The sequence below is a fragment of the Parambassis ranga genome, unplaced genomic scaffold (assembly GCF_900634625.1).
Source record: "Parambassis ranga unplaced genomic scaffold, fParRan2.1 scaffold_21_arrow_ctg1, whole genome shotgun sequence".
Taxonomy (NCBI): domain Eukaryota; kingdom Metazoa; phylum Chordata; class Actinopteri; family Ambassidae; genus Parambassis; species Parambassis ranga.
This window is the reverse complement of record NW_021144767.1, coordinates 1431099-1447148: the sequence shown is the minus strand read 5'-3', so window position 1 is coordinate 1447148 and position 16050 is coordinate 1431099. Positions and strand designations below refer to the sequence as shown.

General features: G+C 44.3%; 1 protein-coding gene across 1 annotated transcript; it reads left to right on the top strand.

The window, feature by feature from the left end:
- Positions 1–2471: 2471 nt before the first annotated feature.
- On the top strand, positions 2472–14639 carry LOC114429850 (NACHT, LRR and PYD domains-containing protein 12-like; the record flags this gene model as incomplete). Its single annotated transcript, XM_028398464.1, has 8 exons — positions 2472–2483; positions 3204–3405; positions 3626–5435; positions 5528–5701; positions 5931–6048; positions 6542–6591; positions 7423–7472; positions 14182–14639. Coding segments are annotated over exons 1-8 (2874 nt in total), but the record flags the coding sequence as incomplete, so codon positions are not given.
- Between the last annotated feature and the right edge of the window lie 1411 nt (positions 14640–16050).

The following is a 16050-nucleotide window of genomic DNA, read 5'->3' as shown; positions in this document are numbered from 1 at the left end:
TGCTTCTGCTCTGTTCCATCCTGTACTGATCGGTAGCTCATTGATTTGACCAAACAGAGATGTTGGTGTGTTTACAGACTCACCAAAATAAAAGCCTGAGAACCAAACCTGGTCTGAGGCTCTGATACTAAGCTAACAGCATGATTAGCCTGTTAGCATCTACATGAAGGATCAATAACAACATACTGACTGTGTGTTTCTGTGTCATGTTGCTGTGTTTGTGTGAAGGTGTGAGCTCTGCTATGAGTCAGTGTGAGGACAGAGAGGAGGGAGTCCCTCCCTCTAAAAGCCCTCTGTGTGGGGACCATGAGAGCCGGACCAAAGCTCAGAGGTAAGAGGACCGTCTCTGACTGTCCATGACTCTTCTCCATGTCAGAGCTCACACTCACATTATTCACACATCTGTGTGTTCAAGACCAAAGCAGCAGCACACTGCACACTCTGCTGGACCTGGACCTGGACCTGGACCTGGACCTGGACCTGCCAGCTGTGTGTCCATGAAGAGTGATCAGTCAAAGGATCGGCCCCCTGATTTCAAAGATGTTGATCCATCTGAGGGTCAAAGGTCAGAGTTAATGTCACAGCTGCAGTTTGTTTCCATCATTATTAAACATTTAAAGTGTAACATGATGTTCAGCATCATTTTTCCAGAAGAAGCTCAGAGTCAGTGTTTGTGATTCTATCAGGATCCAGGATGTGAGAGCAGACTCTGCTGGACCTGGACCCAGCTGTGTGTCCATGAAAAGTGATCGGTCGATGGGTAGGATCATTAGTTTCAAAGCTGATCAGCCATCTGATGATCAAAGGTAAGAATCACTCTGGAAGTGTCTCCATGCTGTGATGAGCTCTGCTGGACTCTTGGGGTTGTATGTGTCTGTTTGCTCTGCAGGTGGTTGATGGTTTGGAGCATCTGTAGCACAGAGTAATGCATATTTACAGTGCTGCTTCAAAGTTTATGAATCATTTAAAATCTTCTATATGTCTGCATAAACATGACTTAAACATCTGCCTCACTGTACTAGAAAGGCAGCCCACTGAAACAAAGTATGGAAAGACATTTCAGTAATAAAACATTTAAATAAATGATAGATTCATACACTGTATGTAAATATTACACTAACAGACGATGCTCCGCTAGTACATTAGGCTAATATAGCAATACTGTGTATTTGAACTCTTAAAACTAGCTGACGGCGAGTAAAGGATCCATACTTCAGTTCAATGTGAATCAGTCTGTCATTAATAGATTCATGTTAGCAGACCGTAGCTAAAACTGACATCATGACTGACACACAGCATGCAGCATGACACCTTCACTCTTCATCTCCATCTGGACTCATCTGAACCACATGCAGTCCAGCAGTAAAGTTTATTTGTCGGCCTGCAGATTTCAGCATTGATCGTGTTTCGGGTCATATTTATGCAGAAATATAGAAAGTTTGACCAACTTCCCAAAACGACTGTAGCTGTCAGCCTATATGTAGCTAGGAGCTAGTCTCCTCCTCCTCAGATTCCCAGGGTCCTGGTTTGGATTTTTGCACGTACCTCACACTGCTGATTATTCTGACTTGAACACAGCCTGTGCCTAACTTTAAGGTTGTGTATTAATTAATTTTCTTCACCAGTCTATTGACTGTTGCACTTTGTATTTATTTCGGTCTGAGGTTTCAGTTTCTTTCATCTGAAATAAAGGCCTTCAATGTATTTGCCTGGGACTACTTTTATTCATGGTAACAGAGCTAGCTGTGCCCCAGGTAAACATTTCCTGCATTGAAAACTGACAATAGATATTACTGAAACATATGAACATGTGGACATAGGGGAAGCTAATAAGACACAAGCTAGACATCAGCTCAGACCTTTGACTTGGAGCAAATGTGAACAGCTGGACCTCAGTGACTTTGAATTGAACCCCCCTGGTCTAAATCAATGTGAACATATGATGACAGTGGAAGTGGAATGGAACTCTTAAAGCTGTGCTTCAGTCATTAAAGCAGCAGCAACAGGTTCAACATGGGCTGGATGTGTGGAGTTGGGATAGTTTTCATTTTTAATACAACAATGCTTGTTTGTCACCAGTCTGTTGACTGTTGTGTATCTGTTTAAAGTGAAAACACATCAAAACACTTAGTGAAGTGATTGTGTTGTTAAATGCTGATGTTTCTGTCACAGACTGCAGCAACCCAGTGTTCAGACTCCTGCTCAGGACGCCATATTTATGGTGAGTACAAACAGCTTCTAACTACAACACAACAGTCCTGGTGCTTTACAGAGACCCAGAGCCTGACCCCTGAGCAAGGCGAAGAGTGGAGGGGACCCTGTGTGCGTCCATGTCTTCTTTGGTTGAAATATGGTGAAACATACAACCAGCACACACAGTGCAGAGCAGCTCAGGTGATGTGAAGACACATTTACAGCATAGTCACATAGCATTGTTAAAATGTAGACAGCATGACTGTGTCTCTGCAAAGATGTTACATAATGTGATGAGCCACTCGGCAGAACTGAGGAAGCCACTCGGGGGAGTGGCCAAACCTCTGCAAACACAATCCTTGAGTCTAGTTGCCTCAATTTACACTGTATATACACACAGAGTCGGTGCAGGAAGTATTCAGACCCCCTTAAATGTTTCACTTTGTTATATTGCAGCCATTTGCTAAAATCATTGAAGTTCATTTTTCCTTATTAATGTCCACACAGCTCCCCATACTGACAGAAACACACAGAGTTGTTGACATGTTTGCAGATGTATTAAAAAGACAAAGAGAAATATGACATGGTCCTAAGTATCAGAGCCTTTGCTGTGACTCTCATATATTGAACTCAGGTGCGTCCATTTCTTCTGATCGTCCTTCAGATGGTTCTAACCTTCATCTGAGTCCAGCTGTCTTTGATGATACTGATTGGACTTGATGAGGACAGACACACACCTGTCTGTATAAGACCTTACAGCTCACAGTGCATGTTAGAGCAGATGAGGATCATGAGGTCAGAGGAGCTGACTGAAGAGCTCAGAGACAGAACTGTGGTAGTAATACTTATAACTACAGCAGCTGTGCATTCACAACACTTCATATCTAATGTTGTAGATTCAAGTAATAAATGTATGAACATAAGCTGTAATATCATGAAACACTAAACTGTTATTCTGCTCCTCAAAGTCTGAGAGTTTATACTCTGTTGTTCTGTTCCAGCTGCTGGAGGAGAACATTGTCAGGTTTGTGAAGGATGAGCTGAAGAAGATCCAGAAGATTCTGAGTCCAGATTACCCAGAATGCTCAGAGAGCCAGAGGGAGGATGAGGAGGATGAAGAGCAGAGGAGCAGCAGAGAGTCATTAGTGCAGATCACAGTGCACTTCCTGAGGAGGATGAAGCAGGAGGAGCTGGCTGAGCGTCTGCAGAGCAGTAAGAGGATTTGAAGAGCTTTAACATGATGGAAAGAGGAAATGAAGTTTACATTTACACACTCTGCTGTTAATATGATGCAGACATCTGTGAATTCTTCTGACTGAAAACACAAACTGTTTGTCTACAACTGATGAACAGATTTCATGGAGACAGAAAATATTTATTTGACACATTTATTGTAGCGTTCACTTATTAATGACATTTATTGTTTGTTTAGGAACTCCTGCTGCAGAGTGTGGACGTAAACTCAAGTCTAACCTGAGCAAGAAGTTCCAGTGTGTGTTTGAGGGGATCGCTAAAGCAGGAGAGCCGACCTTTCTGAACCAGATCTACACAGAGCTCTACATCACAGAGGGGGGGACTGCAGAGGTCAATGAGGAACATGAGGTCAGACAGATTGAAGCAGCATCCAGGAAAGCACACAGACCAGAAACCCCCATCAGACCAGAAGGCATCTTTAAAGGCTCACCTGGAAGACAGGAACCAATCAGAACAGTAATGACACAGGGAGTGGCTGGCATCGGGAAAACAGTCCTAACACAGAAGTTCACTCTGGACTGGGCTGAAGACAAAGCCAACCAGGACATCCAGTTCACATTTCCATTGACTTTCAGAGAGCTGAATGTGCTGAGAGAGAGAAAGTTCAGCTTGGTGGAACTTGTTCATCACTTCTTCACTGAAACCAAAGAAGCAGGAATCTGCAGCTTTCAGCACCTCCAGGTGGTCTTCATCTTTGATGGTCTGGATGAGTGTCGACTTCCTCTGAACTTCCACAACAATGAGACCCTGACTGATGTCACAGAGTCCACCTCAGTGGATGTGCTGCTGACAAACCTCATCAGGGGGAAGCTGCTTCCCTCTGCTCGCCTCTGGATAACCACACGACCTGCAGCAGCCAATCAGATCCCTCCTGACTGTGTGGACATGGTGACAGAGGTCAGAGGGTTCACTGACCCACAGAAGGAGGAGTACTTCAGGAAGAGGTTCAGAGAGGAGGAGCAGGCCAGCAGGATCATCTCCCACATCAAGACATCACGAAGCCTCCACATCATGTGCCACATCCCGGTCTTCTGCTGGATCACTGCTACAGTTCTGGAGGACATGTTGGAAACCAGAGAGGGAGCAGAGCTGCCCAAGACCCTGACTGAGATGTACATCCACTTCCTGGTGGTTCAGACCAAAGTGAAGAAGATCAAGTATGATGGAGGAGCTGAAACAGATCCACAGTGGAGTCCAGAGAGCAGGGAGATGATCCAGGCTCTGGGAAAACTGGCTTTTGATCAGCTGCAGAAAGGAAACCTGATCTTCTATGAGTCAGACCTGACAGAGTGTGGCATCGATATCACAGCAGCCTCAGTGTACTCAGGAGTGTTCACACAGGTCTTTAAAGAGGAGAGAGGCCTGTACCAGGACAAGGTGTTCTGCTTCATCCATCTGAGTGTTCAGGAGTTTCTGGCTGCTCTTCATGTCCATCTGACCTTCATCAGCTCTGCTGTCAACCTGCTGGGACAACAAAGAACACCTCTGTGGTCTAAAGTCTTTAGATACAAAAGACACAAACCTGAACTAAAACACCTCCACCAGAGTGCTGTGGACAAGTCCTTACAGAGTCCAAATGGACACCTGGACTTGTTCCTCCGCTTCCTCCTGGGTCTTTCACTGGAGACCAATCAGACTCTTCTACGGGACCTGCTGACACAGACAGGAAGTAGCTCACAGACCAATCAGGAAACAGTCCAGTACATCAAGGAGAAGATCAGTGAGAAAGTGTCTGCAGAGAGAAGCATCAATCTGTTCCACTGTCTGAATGAACTGAATGATCGTTCTCTAGTGGAGGAGATCCAACAGGCCCTGAGATCAGGACGTCTCTCCACAGATAAACTGTCTCCTGCTAAGTGGTCAGCTCTGGTCTTCATCTTACTGTCATCAGAAGAAGATCTGGAGGTGTTTGACCTGAAGAAATACTCTGCTTCAGAGGAGGCTCTTCTGAGGCTGCTGCCAGTGGTCAAAGCCTCCAACAAAGTTCTGTAGGTGGATTTATGAACCATTTGGTTGAACATGGTTGATTTTTATATGAACAACAAAACATTGACTTTGTGTTCAATCTTTTTTTTCTCAGACTGAGCAGCTGTAACCTCTCAGAGAGAAGCTGTGAAGCTCTGTCCTCAGTCCTCAGCTCCCAGTCCTCTAGTCTGAGAGAGCTGGATCTGAATAATAATGACCTGCAGGATTCAGGAGTGAAGCTTCTTTGTGCTGGACTGGAGAGTGCTCACTGCGTTCTGAAATCACTGAGGTCAGGATCTGGTTGTTGATCATTTAAATGCATACCTTAACATTATGTTTGAAGCTTTTCTACATGCAGTTCATGTGTTGACATGTGGAGGCTTTTAGATTGACACTAATGTGCACTGAATTCTACCCAAGTAAAAAGATCTTTATTGTCATTATTTACAACAAAATGTGTAATTGGTTTGTATTCAGTCATTCATTCATCAATAACAACTAATTTGCATTTCTTTCAGACTGAGCAGCTGTAACCTCTCAGAGAGAAGCTGTGAAGCTCTGTCCTCAGTCCTCAGCTCCCAGTCCTCTAGTCTGAGAGAGCTGGATCTGGATAATAATGACCTGCAGGATTCAGGAGTGAAGCAGCTGTCTCGTGGACTGGAGACTCGAGACTGTGGACTGAAGACTCTCAGGTCAGGATCCAGCTTTTTGATGATCTGTGTTACATTAATGACTGTTATGTGTGTCTCTTTGTTTTCTGTGCAGGTTCCCATGTGCACTTCTGGTGAACTAAGTGGATCATCAACAGCTGAGTCCACTTGGTTCACCAGAAGTGCACATGGGAACCTGCACAGAAAACAAAGAGACACACATAACAGACATACACACACAACAAACGAGTACCAGCACGTAACAATCAGTTAAATTCTGCTTCATGTTCATGTTGAAGATCTGTTGGATTTTCCTTCTTTCTTCTTGAGTTCATGACATGTTTTGTTCCTCCAGTCTGTCAGGTTGTCTGATCACACAGGAGGGCTGTGCTTCTCTGGCCTCGGCTCTGACCTCCAACCCCTCCTATCTGAGAGAGCTGGACCTGAGCTACAATCATCCAGGAGACTCAGGAGTGAAGCTGCTGTCTGCTTTACTCAACAGTCCAGATTGTAGTCTGAAGACTCTCAGGTACACAGAGACCACAGAGCATGAGTCCTCCTCAGTCTGTCAGTTTAGCTCATATATCCACAGCTGTTGATGGATGGACTGAAACTGCAGAGAAGAAATAATCACTGATCCCTGATGTTCATCTTCCTCCATCATTAAGTGTCCATCATGTTAACTTCACTTTTCTTTATACACGTTCTTCATGTCAAAATACATACAGACTGATTTTCAGTCACACTTAGTGCAGATCAAATACTAAATGATGCCCTACTTATTAATGTCCTCAGCTGTAAGAACCACTGAATTATTTCCACAAACAAATGTTCCTGAAACAATCCATATGTGAAGCTTCAGAGGAGACAACAACACAATGGTAGAAGGAGGAGTTCCTTCAGTCAGAGACAGAGAGCAGGGAGACACTACAATATTATCACTGTAAAAACTACACACAGACATGAGTGAATGTATTTATTTGAAGTGTGTCAGAAACTCTTCCATCCATGACACATGTGAACCAGGCTTGTGTTTGCATATAGAGTGAAAGGAACAAACAGTCAGAGACAGTGTGGCTTGTTTGCTGCTTTGGATAAATGCACAATGCTGAGATCAAACCTACACTGTTGCTGCATGAAGAGGATTTTACAGTAAAGCACTGACAGAGAGCAATATTTCACAGAATGGAGGACATGAATAAACACAGAGCAGATCAGGAGAGACTCTTCTGGAGTCGACACAGATGAGTTTCAGTCTGTTTGTGTGTCTCTGACAAACTGAGGAACTCTGCTTCATGTTGATCAGCAGTTTGGACTCATGTTGGTTAGAAAATCATTCTGACTGTGTTTCTTCCTGCAGGGTGGAGCATGGTGGAGAGCAGAGGTTAAAACCTGGGGGGCTGAGAAAGTGTAAGTTTGACTCAGTCTTTCCTCATGTTATTGTGCATGAGTCAGTGTTCTATCAGTCCATCAGAGCTGTTGTAGCGCAGCCTCGGCGGTTGGATTTCTTTCGTGTTTACTGGAGTTTATTACTCCCCAGCAGGAGTTTTAGGTTCCAGCTTTGTCATTGGTTTTCCTTTTTTCTCTTGTTAGGGAGCTTTAGTGTGTTGTAGTGTCTCTGTGTTTGTTTGGGCACTGCTCAGCTCTGAGTTCATGAACTGCAGCCTAACACTGAAACCAGCCTGTGTAGCTGCCGATCTGAAGGCACTGAGACACTGAGCTGTGAGCAGCATTATTAGGGTTAGGGTTAGGGCGAGAAACGTCACTGTTTAAGAAAACGAGTTACCACCAAAATAAGTTTCACACGGGGTCTCTGTTTAAAGTTTTTAATCAATTTTAACAAAACACTGTCAGGGCTTGTCAGAGGAGCGGACACAGGTGCAGAACGCAGATCGGTTTAAAGTTCAAGAGTCTTTTATTTAAGGCCAGGAGGGCAAAACAATGCAAAAACCAAAAATCTCTCTCAGTGTGGTCAAAGAGAAGAGTCCAACATAACTAACTTGCGTGGCAAAACTAGATTAAGAAAACCCGGCACATGGCGAAAAAAGGCGAGAACAAAAAACAAAGCATCAACAAGGCTTCTACCTTGTAGATACGATACACAGGTGACACACATGAGGGCGGGGCAGGTGATCAACAAGGAGGGAAAACACAGGAAGTAAAACACAAGACAATACACAGGGAGGACAGGACTACCAAAGTAAAACAGGAAGCACAAGACACAAGAACTAAACAAAACACTAGAACAGGAATATAACAATAACTAGACACAGATTAAACTAAAAAACCCAAAACAAGGAAAACAAAACCAAAAATACACCAGGTCATGACAAACACGTTATCCACCATGTTTCCCTGCACCGTTTCTTCCCTTCTTTCTATAGCTTTTTGGGTGGAAAAAAGATTTGATTGTTTAATAAATGTTTAAAATCAAAATATAGATCAGATTTTTTGATGTTATTACAAACTCATGATGATATATTACAGTTTGAAACATAAACTAGAAGTTTCATATAAACCCTTTTTGGGAAAGAAAACACTTTTTTCTGGATTTATAGCGTTTTGGAAGCAATCTCTTCATTTGTTAGGCGGGACAGCCAAAACCAGTTAAACAAGCTTTTACTGACAGCTCTGAACAGACCACATTAACTTATCATTCATTTTAGTGCAGCTGCCACAACTTCCATTTCACAAACCATTTTTTAATCTTCAGTTATTATATTTCCTTTTATTTTGCTTTGTGCTTTGGTTTCATTCTGTAACACTGGACTTATTTTTATGAAGGTTTGAACTCTGTGTTTGAACAGGAGAGAAAGGAGTATAAAGTGTGTAGTGAGGGGTTCACAGCCTTAAAGCATCTAGAGCAGGGGTGGGCAATTATTTTTTGCGAGGGCCACATAGACTTCCATTAGAAAAGCAAAGGGCCACATTTCTTTCATCAATAATAATATGAATTGAATTGGAGATCACTGGCACAGTATCTACCTTTATAAATATGCTCTTGTTACATTTTCATCACTGTAAGCAGTGTTTCCCACAGACCAGTGTGTGGGGGCATCTCGGTGTCACATCGGTCGGAGAGTTGGTCATTGGGGTTTATAAAGGTTAAATATACACCTGCATTATCTATGGCAGTTTTAAAGCTACAAGAAGCATTTTGAATGGATTCAGTTAAATCTTAATTCCCTCAGTTAGTTCTGGGTGATAAGATGAATAAATACATGCTTACTTGAACCCTGCCTGGACCTTCCCCCACCTCAGCTCCATACATTACAGGCCAGTAGAATGAGTTTGCTCAGACAGACCTGTCCTTTCTCATGTTTCCTGGATGACTCACCAAACTGAAATTAAAGTTCTTACTTTAATTTGAGCCTAGTTTAGTTCTAATCTAAGGAATGGATTCCACAAACATCTGAAGCTGAAGGTTTTTATTTCACTATATGAACTCAACACTGACCTCATGTGTCCGCCTGTTCTTGTTTTGTAAAATGACATTTTCTGGTGAAATAAAGGTTCAAATAAATAATGTGATTTAACCACATAATAGCATATAAAACTATAATCAGATATATGGAACTACTAAAGTTACAACAAGGCAACTAACTGATTAATAAATGGGTGCGCGATGTTCCATTATCAATAACGTTGGCCGTCTTCTCTGTGAACATATCCGCCGGTCCGGGTTTTCCTTCAACAGTCATGGTGCATTGAAAGGAGGAGCGGGCGGATCAGCTGCTCTCGGTGTGTGCGCATGCATGTGCGCTTATGTGTGTGTGTGAACGCGGACGGGAGGGAGAGAGAGAGTTGCGCGGCGTTGAATGAACGGAATTATAGCTATATTATAAAATCGCATTGGCGGAAAAAAAAAAACACAGAATCACTGTGTGGCGGAGGGAGTTGATGATGTGAACTGGTCTGTGTGTGGGGAACCCTGGTAAGAGTCTTTTGCTGTCATTTAGTGCTCACTCCTCTGTCCTCTGTGTGTGTGTCCAGCTCTACTCTGAGTGTTGCTGGTTGTATGTTGAAACACACACACTCCGCACAGAGCAGCAGATGATGTAAAGATATTTTTACAGAAGAAAACCATTAGAGTTCAAACTAGTTTTAAAAACGATCAAATCCCAAAGCTCTGAAAGTTGGACAAGATCTGAGCTTTTTAAGAGCAGATGACGAGGAAATATTTCGGCTGCAGCACCGCGGTAACATCTGAATGCGCCGTGGAGTTTCTTCACGCTTTACCGTACATTTCAGCATAGTCACGCAGCATTTTTAAAGTGTACACAGCGCGACCGTGTCTCTCCAAGGAGTAGATGGGATGAAGCAGTACTGCAGCTTAGAAGAGACAAGGAGGGTCGGAAAAACGTTATCGGTAATGCCGTGCTGACAGCTGACTTTTGCTGCCTTCTTTTTTTTCTATCTTTCTTCTTTTTTTTTTCTTCTATTGTGCGCACGGTCCGCGGGCCGCATTGAAGACGCAGGCGGGCCGGATGCGGCCCAGGTCTGATCTAGAATAACTGTAAAAAAATAAAGCCCATCACTTCACGGATTTCACCTTTTGCGGGTTATTTTTGGAACGTAACCCCGCGATTAACGAGGGACCTCTGATGAGAAGGGGTTGCAGCTGAGGGGCTCTCAGCTGCAGTAAAGGGGGCAGGTCTGGCTCCAACACAGGTTTCAATGTGCAAGATGTCTTGCCCTCACATTCTTCTTCCATTTCCACTTGTCCTGAAACTTCGGCCTTCGCTGTCAACCTTCCTTTTCTTACTCACACTTGCCATTTTAGAAATGGGCAATAAAAAAACACAGATCACTGGCAAACAGGGTGGTGAGAGTTTGACTATGTTTGCTGCCATCTTGTGGTGAAATGTTAAATATATATAAATAATAATCATTTTTAAACGTGTGATTTCATCCTGTGGACAACAGTACTGGTGGCATATTATGACATTATTGATTTTATGCCAGAGGCTTCGGCCCAGTGAACATATGAACTGGACTTTTGGTCTGTTCTACAGGAAAAACCCTCAATGATAATGCACCAACAATCCCAACCAAAGAAAGGAACATAACGACAGAAGAACTAAACAGGAAGAAAATAGAAATAACTATTGTATATACACTCAACAAAAATATAAACGCAACACTTTTGTTTTTGCTCCCATGTTTCATGAGATGGACTTGAAGATCTAAACTTCATTCCAGATACACAATATTACCATTCCTCTCAAACATTGTTCACAAATCTGTCTAAATGTGTGATAGTGAGCACTTCTGCTTTGCTGAGATAATCCATCCCACCTCACAGGTGTGCCACATCAAGATGCTGATCTGACATCATGATTAGTGCACAGGTGTACCTCAAACTGCCCACAATAAAAGGCCACCCTGAAATGTGCAGTTTTGTCTCACAGCAAAATGCCACAGATGCCACAAGCATTGAGGGAGCGTGCAATTGGCATGCTGACAGCAGGAATGTCAACCAGATCTGTTGCTCGTGCATTGAATGTTCATTTCTCCACCATAAGCCGTCTCCAAAGGCGTTTCAGAGAATATGGCAGTACATCCAACCGGCCTCACAACCGCAGACCACGAGTAACCACACCAGCCCAGGACCTCCACATCCAGCAGGTTCACCTCCGAGATCGTCTGAGACCAGCCACTCAGACAGCTGCTGAAACAATTGGTTTGCATAACCAAACAATTTCTGCACAAACTGTCAGAAACCGTCTCAGGGAAGCTCAACTGCATGCTCGTCGTCCTCATCGGGGTCTTAACCTGACTCCAGATCGTCGCCGTAACAGACTTGAGTGGGCAAATGCTCACATTCGATTGAACATGTTTGGGATGTGCTTGACCGGCGTATACGACAGCGTGCACCAGTTCCCACTAATATCCAGCAACTTCGCACAGCCATTGAAGAGGAGTGGACTAACATTCCACAGGCCACAATAGACAATCTGATAAACTCTATGCGAAGAAGATGTGTTGCACTGCATGAGGCAAATGGTGGTCACACCAGATACTGACTGGTTCTGAGTCCCCAGACCGCCAATAAATCAGAAACAAAATGCACATTTCAGGGTGGCCTTTTATTGTGGGCAGTTTGAGGTACACCTGTGCACTAATCATGATGTCAGATCAGCATCTTGATGTGGCACACCTGTGAGGTGGGATGGATTATCTCAGCAAAGCAGAAGTGCTCACTATCACACATTTAGACAGATTTGTGAACAATGTTTGAGAGGAATGGTAATATTGTGTATCTGGAATGAAGTTTAGATCTTCAAGTCCATCTCATGAAACATGGGAGCAAAAACAAAAGTGTTGCGTTTATATTTTTGTTGAGTGTATAACCTAGAAAATTTCACAAGAAATTTTGAGTGGGCCAATGCGCGCTCACCCACACTCTGCTGCCGGTCCGCCCCATTATATACCACCAAACCTCATTCCTGATCACCGGCATATGTGAAAGATGCCACTGATGACATTTCATGCTTTTACAGTGTTTCTGATTGGTTTTATATAAGGTTTAATAGGCCCCAAGCTTCTCCATTCATTCTGAATGGAGGAATCCTAAAGATGTGGATGTGACTTTGGCTGCTATTTTATGAAGTTTGGTAAAAGACATGAACATGAGGACTCAGTATGATAAAGTCCAACTCCTTATGAGCAGTTTGCAGTTGAAATGAATATTCTGTGTAGAGGCATGCCAGACTGATAGGCTTCCAAAGTTAGCTGGGTTTTGTCAGGGATCTCACCAGTTTCCCATTATTTCCTATGAGGGGGGTTAGGTCAGCTTAAGTGGCTTGCCTGTCAAAACAAAAAGTGGCACAGACATGGGGACTCAATATGTCAGAGGTCTAATGTTTATCTACATTTTACATTTTGAATGAAGGTTCTGTGTGAAAGCATGCCCAAACACCATGCCTTCAAAGTTTTACAGTGATTTGATGCCTGTGGGGAGGGTTGATCGCAGTTTTTCTGCATTTTTTCAAACACCGTTTATCCGATCGCTACCAAACCTCACAGGGTAGTAGTTCTGACCGAGCCGGTCGATTTGATGTATAATTTATAGGGCTAGCTCTAGTTAGCTGTGTAATGAATTAGAGGCTTTTATTTTGAAAATCAGTGTGTGTCTGTGTAAGTGTGTGTGTGTGTGTGTGTGTGTGGGGGGGGGGGGGGGGGGGGGGGGGGGTTGGGGACACTCCCTAATGCATGTTAAAACATGTTAAGTGTTTTATTTTGAAAATCTACACGTCAGCCATATCCTGTTATTGTGCAGGGTCTTTTATTTTGAAAATCCATGTTTGTGTGTCTGTGTGTTGGCAGCTGTGTATAGTGTGTGTCTGCATATTTCTGGGTGGCTTGTGTGTAGTTTACCAGGCCTAGTAAGGTCTGTAATGATTTGGAGGCTTTTATTTTGAAAATCAGTGTGTGTCTGTGTAAGTGTGTGTGTGTGTGTGGGGGGGGGGGGGTTGGGGACACTCCCTAATGCATGTTAAAACATGTTAAGTGTTTTATTTTGAAAATCTACACGTCAGCCATATCCTGTTATTGTGCAGGGTCTTTTATTTTGAAAATCCATGTTTGTGTGTCTGTGTGTTGGCAGCTGTGTATAGTGTGTGTCTGCATATTTCTGGGTGGCTTGTGTGTAGTTTACCAGGCCTAGTAAGGTCTGTAATGATTTGGAGGCTTTTATTTTGAAAATCAGTGTGTGTGTGTGTGTGTGTGTGTGTGTGTGTGTGTGTGTGTGTATAGTTGTGTATGTTCCTGTATGGTTGTGTGTGTGTGTGTTTGCCTCTGTATGGATCAATACAGTGAAGTTACATTGGTTTGAATGAACCCAATGCATTGTTAATGGGAGCGGCCATCTTTGATGATGTCATCAGAGAAGTCAGTCAGAGCACCTGTGGAGGTTACCATGGAAACGGCTCCCTCAGTTTTCGGCTTCCTGGTTTTGTGACTTTTGCCTTTTTTTCTCTCTCTCCCCATTCACCGTCTGTCGTTCGCCCACTGGTTTTTTGCGATTTACGTGAAAACCGTACGTCAGTAAAGACAGAATGAAGCCATCAGATGTGTCAGATGATAAACTGCAGCTGTGTCTTTTTCTCTCCATCAGATTTCTGTCAACTTGAAGTCGACACAAACTCAGTGAACACAAAGCTCAAACTGTCTGACAACAACAGGAAGGTGACACATGTGTGGGAGGAGCAGCCATATCCTGATCATCCAGACAGATTTGACTGGTATCCTCAGCTGCTGTGTAGAAATGTTCTGACTGGTCGCTGTTACTGGGAGGTCGAGTGGAGAGGAGGGGTTAATATATCAGTGAGTTACAGAAGAATCAGAAGGAAAGGAGACAGAGCTGACTGCTGGTTTGGAGGAAACAATCAGTCCTGGAGTCTGATCTGCTCTGATCGTGGTTACTCTGTCTGGCACAATAACAGAGGAACATCCATCTCCTCCTCCTCTGGCTCTGACAGAGCAGCAGTGTATGTGGACTGTCCTGCTGGCACTCTGTCCTTCTACAGAGTCTCCTCTGACACACTGATCCACCTCCACACCTTCAGCACCACATTCACTCAGCCTCTACATGCTGGGTTCTGGTTGTCTCGTGGTTCCTCAGTGAGTCTGTGCTGTGTGTAGAAGCAGAGTGTGTGGAAGTGACAGCAGCTTCAACTTTGTGCTTTAAATGTCGATGATGTTTCACTTTCATTTGAATCACTGACTGTGATTTCAGGTCAGAACATGTTTTTGTCTTAGAAGCAGTGAAATGAAGAATGTGAAGCTGAATTTGTCAAAGGGGGGTTGTGAGACGGAGGACACAAATGCAGACTTTGGTGAAAGCAAACTCAGAGTTTAATTCAAGCAAGGTTCGGTACACAGGAGTTCAGTCCACGAGGCAGAGGTAATCCAAAAAGGCAAAGGCAAAATGCAGTAGTCAAGTCCAATCCAAGTCACACACAAGAGAATCCAAAACTTACTCGAAAAGACGTAGGGAAACTTACTCGAAAAGACGTAGGGATAATCACAAGAGCAGAAAGGCTACTTGGACGGCTGTGTCGCATGGAAGACTCACAAAACGAACTGGCAACAAGGGGCAGGAAACACACAGGCCTTATACACAGGAGGGCGGGAAGACAATTGGACACAGGTGAAGCACATTAGGGCGGAGCAGGTAATCACAGGAGGGGGAAGGGAGCACACATGAGGAAGGGGAAGTAAACAGAACTGAAACACAAGGGGAAGATCGAGTTTCAAAATAAAACAGGAAGTTACTAGTAAAACTAAAACTAATATAAACAGAAAATGAACTACAAAATAAAAGACCTGGCTGAAACCATGACAGTACCCCCCCCTCAAGGAACGGCTCCCAGACGTTCCACTAGAAACCACGAGTCTGAACAAATATACAGGGAGCAAAAAATCAGTCTAATAAGGGTCCAGAAAACAAAAACTCAGAAAACTGGGTAGAGACCCAGCGTGACGAAGTCTGGGGGGGCTCAGAGAGCAAGGCCAGAGGCTGAGAAGGCCGAGATTTCCCAGGGTCGAGAGAAACGGCGGGGGAACACCAGAGACGAGGTTGCAGACCCTCCAGGGTCTGGGCGGAAGAACAACAGAGATAGAGACGCGGCCCCTCCAGGGTCCAGGCGGGAAAACAACAGAGATGGAGACGCGGACCCTCCAGGGTCCGGGCGGGAAAACAACAGAGATGGAGACGCGGACCCTCCAGGGTCCAGGTGGGAAAACAACAGAGATGGAGACGCGGACCCTCCAGGGTCCGGGCGGAAGACCACCAGCGATGGAGACGTGGACCCTCCAGGGTCCGGGCGGAAGACCACCAGCGATGACGAGACGACGGACCCTCCTGGGTCCGGGCGGAAGACCACCAGCGATGACGAGATGACGGACCCTCCTGGGTCCGGGCGGAAGACCACCAGCGATGACGAGATGACGGACCCTCCTGGGTCCGGGCTGAAGACCAGCG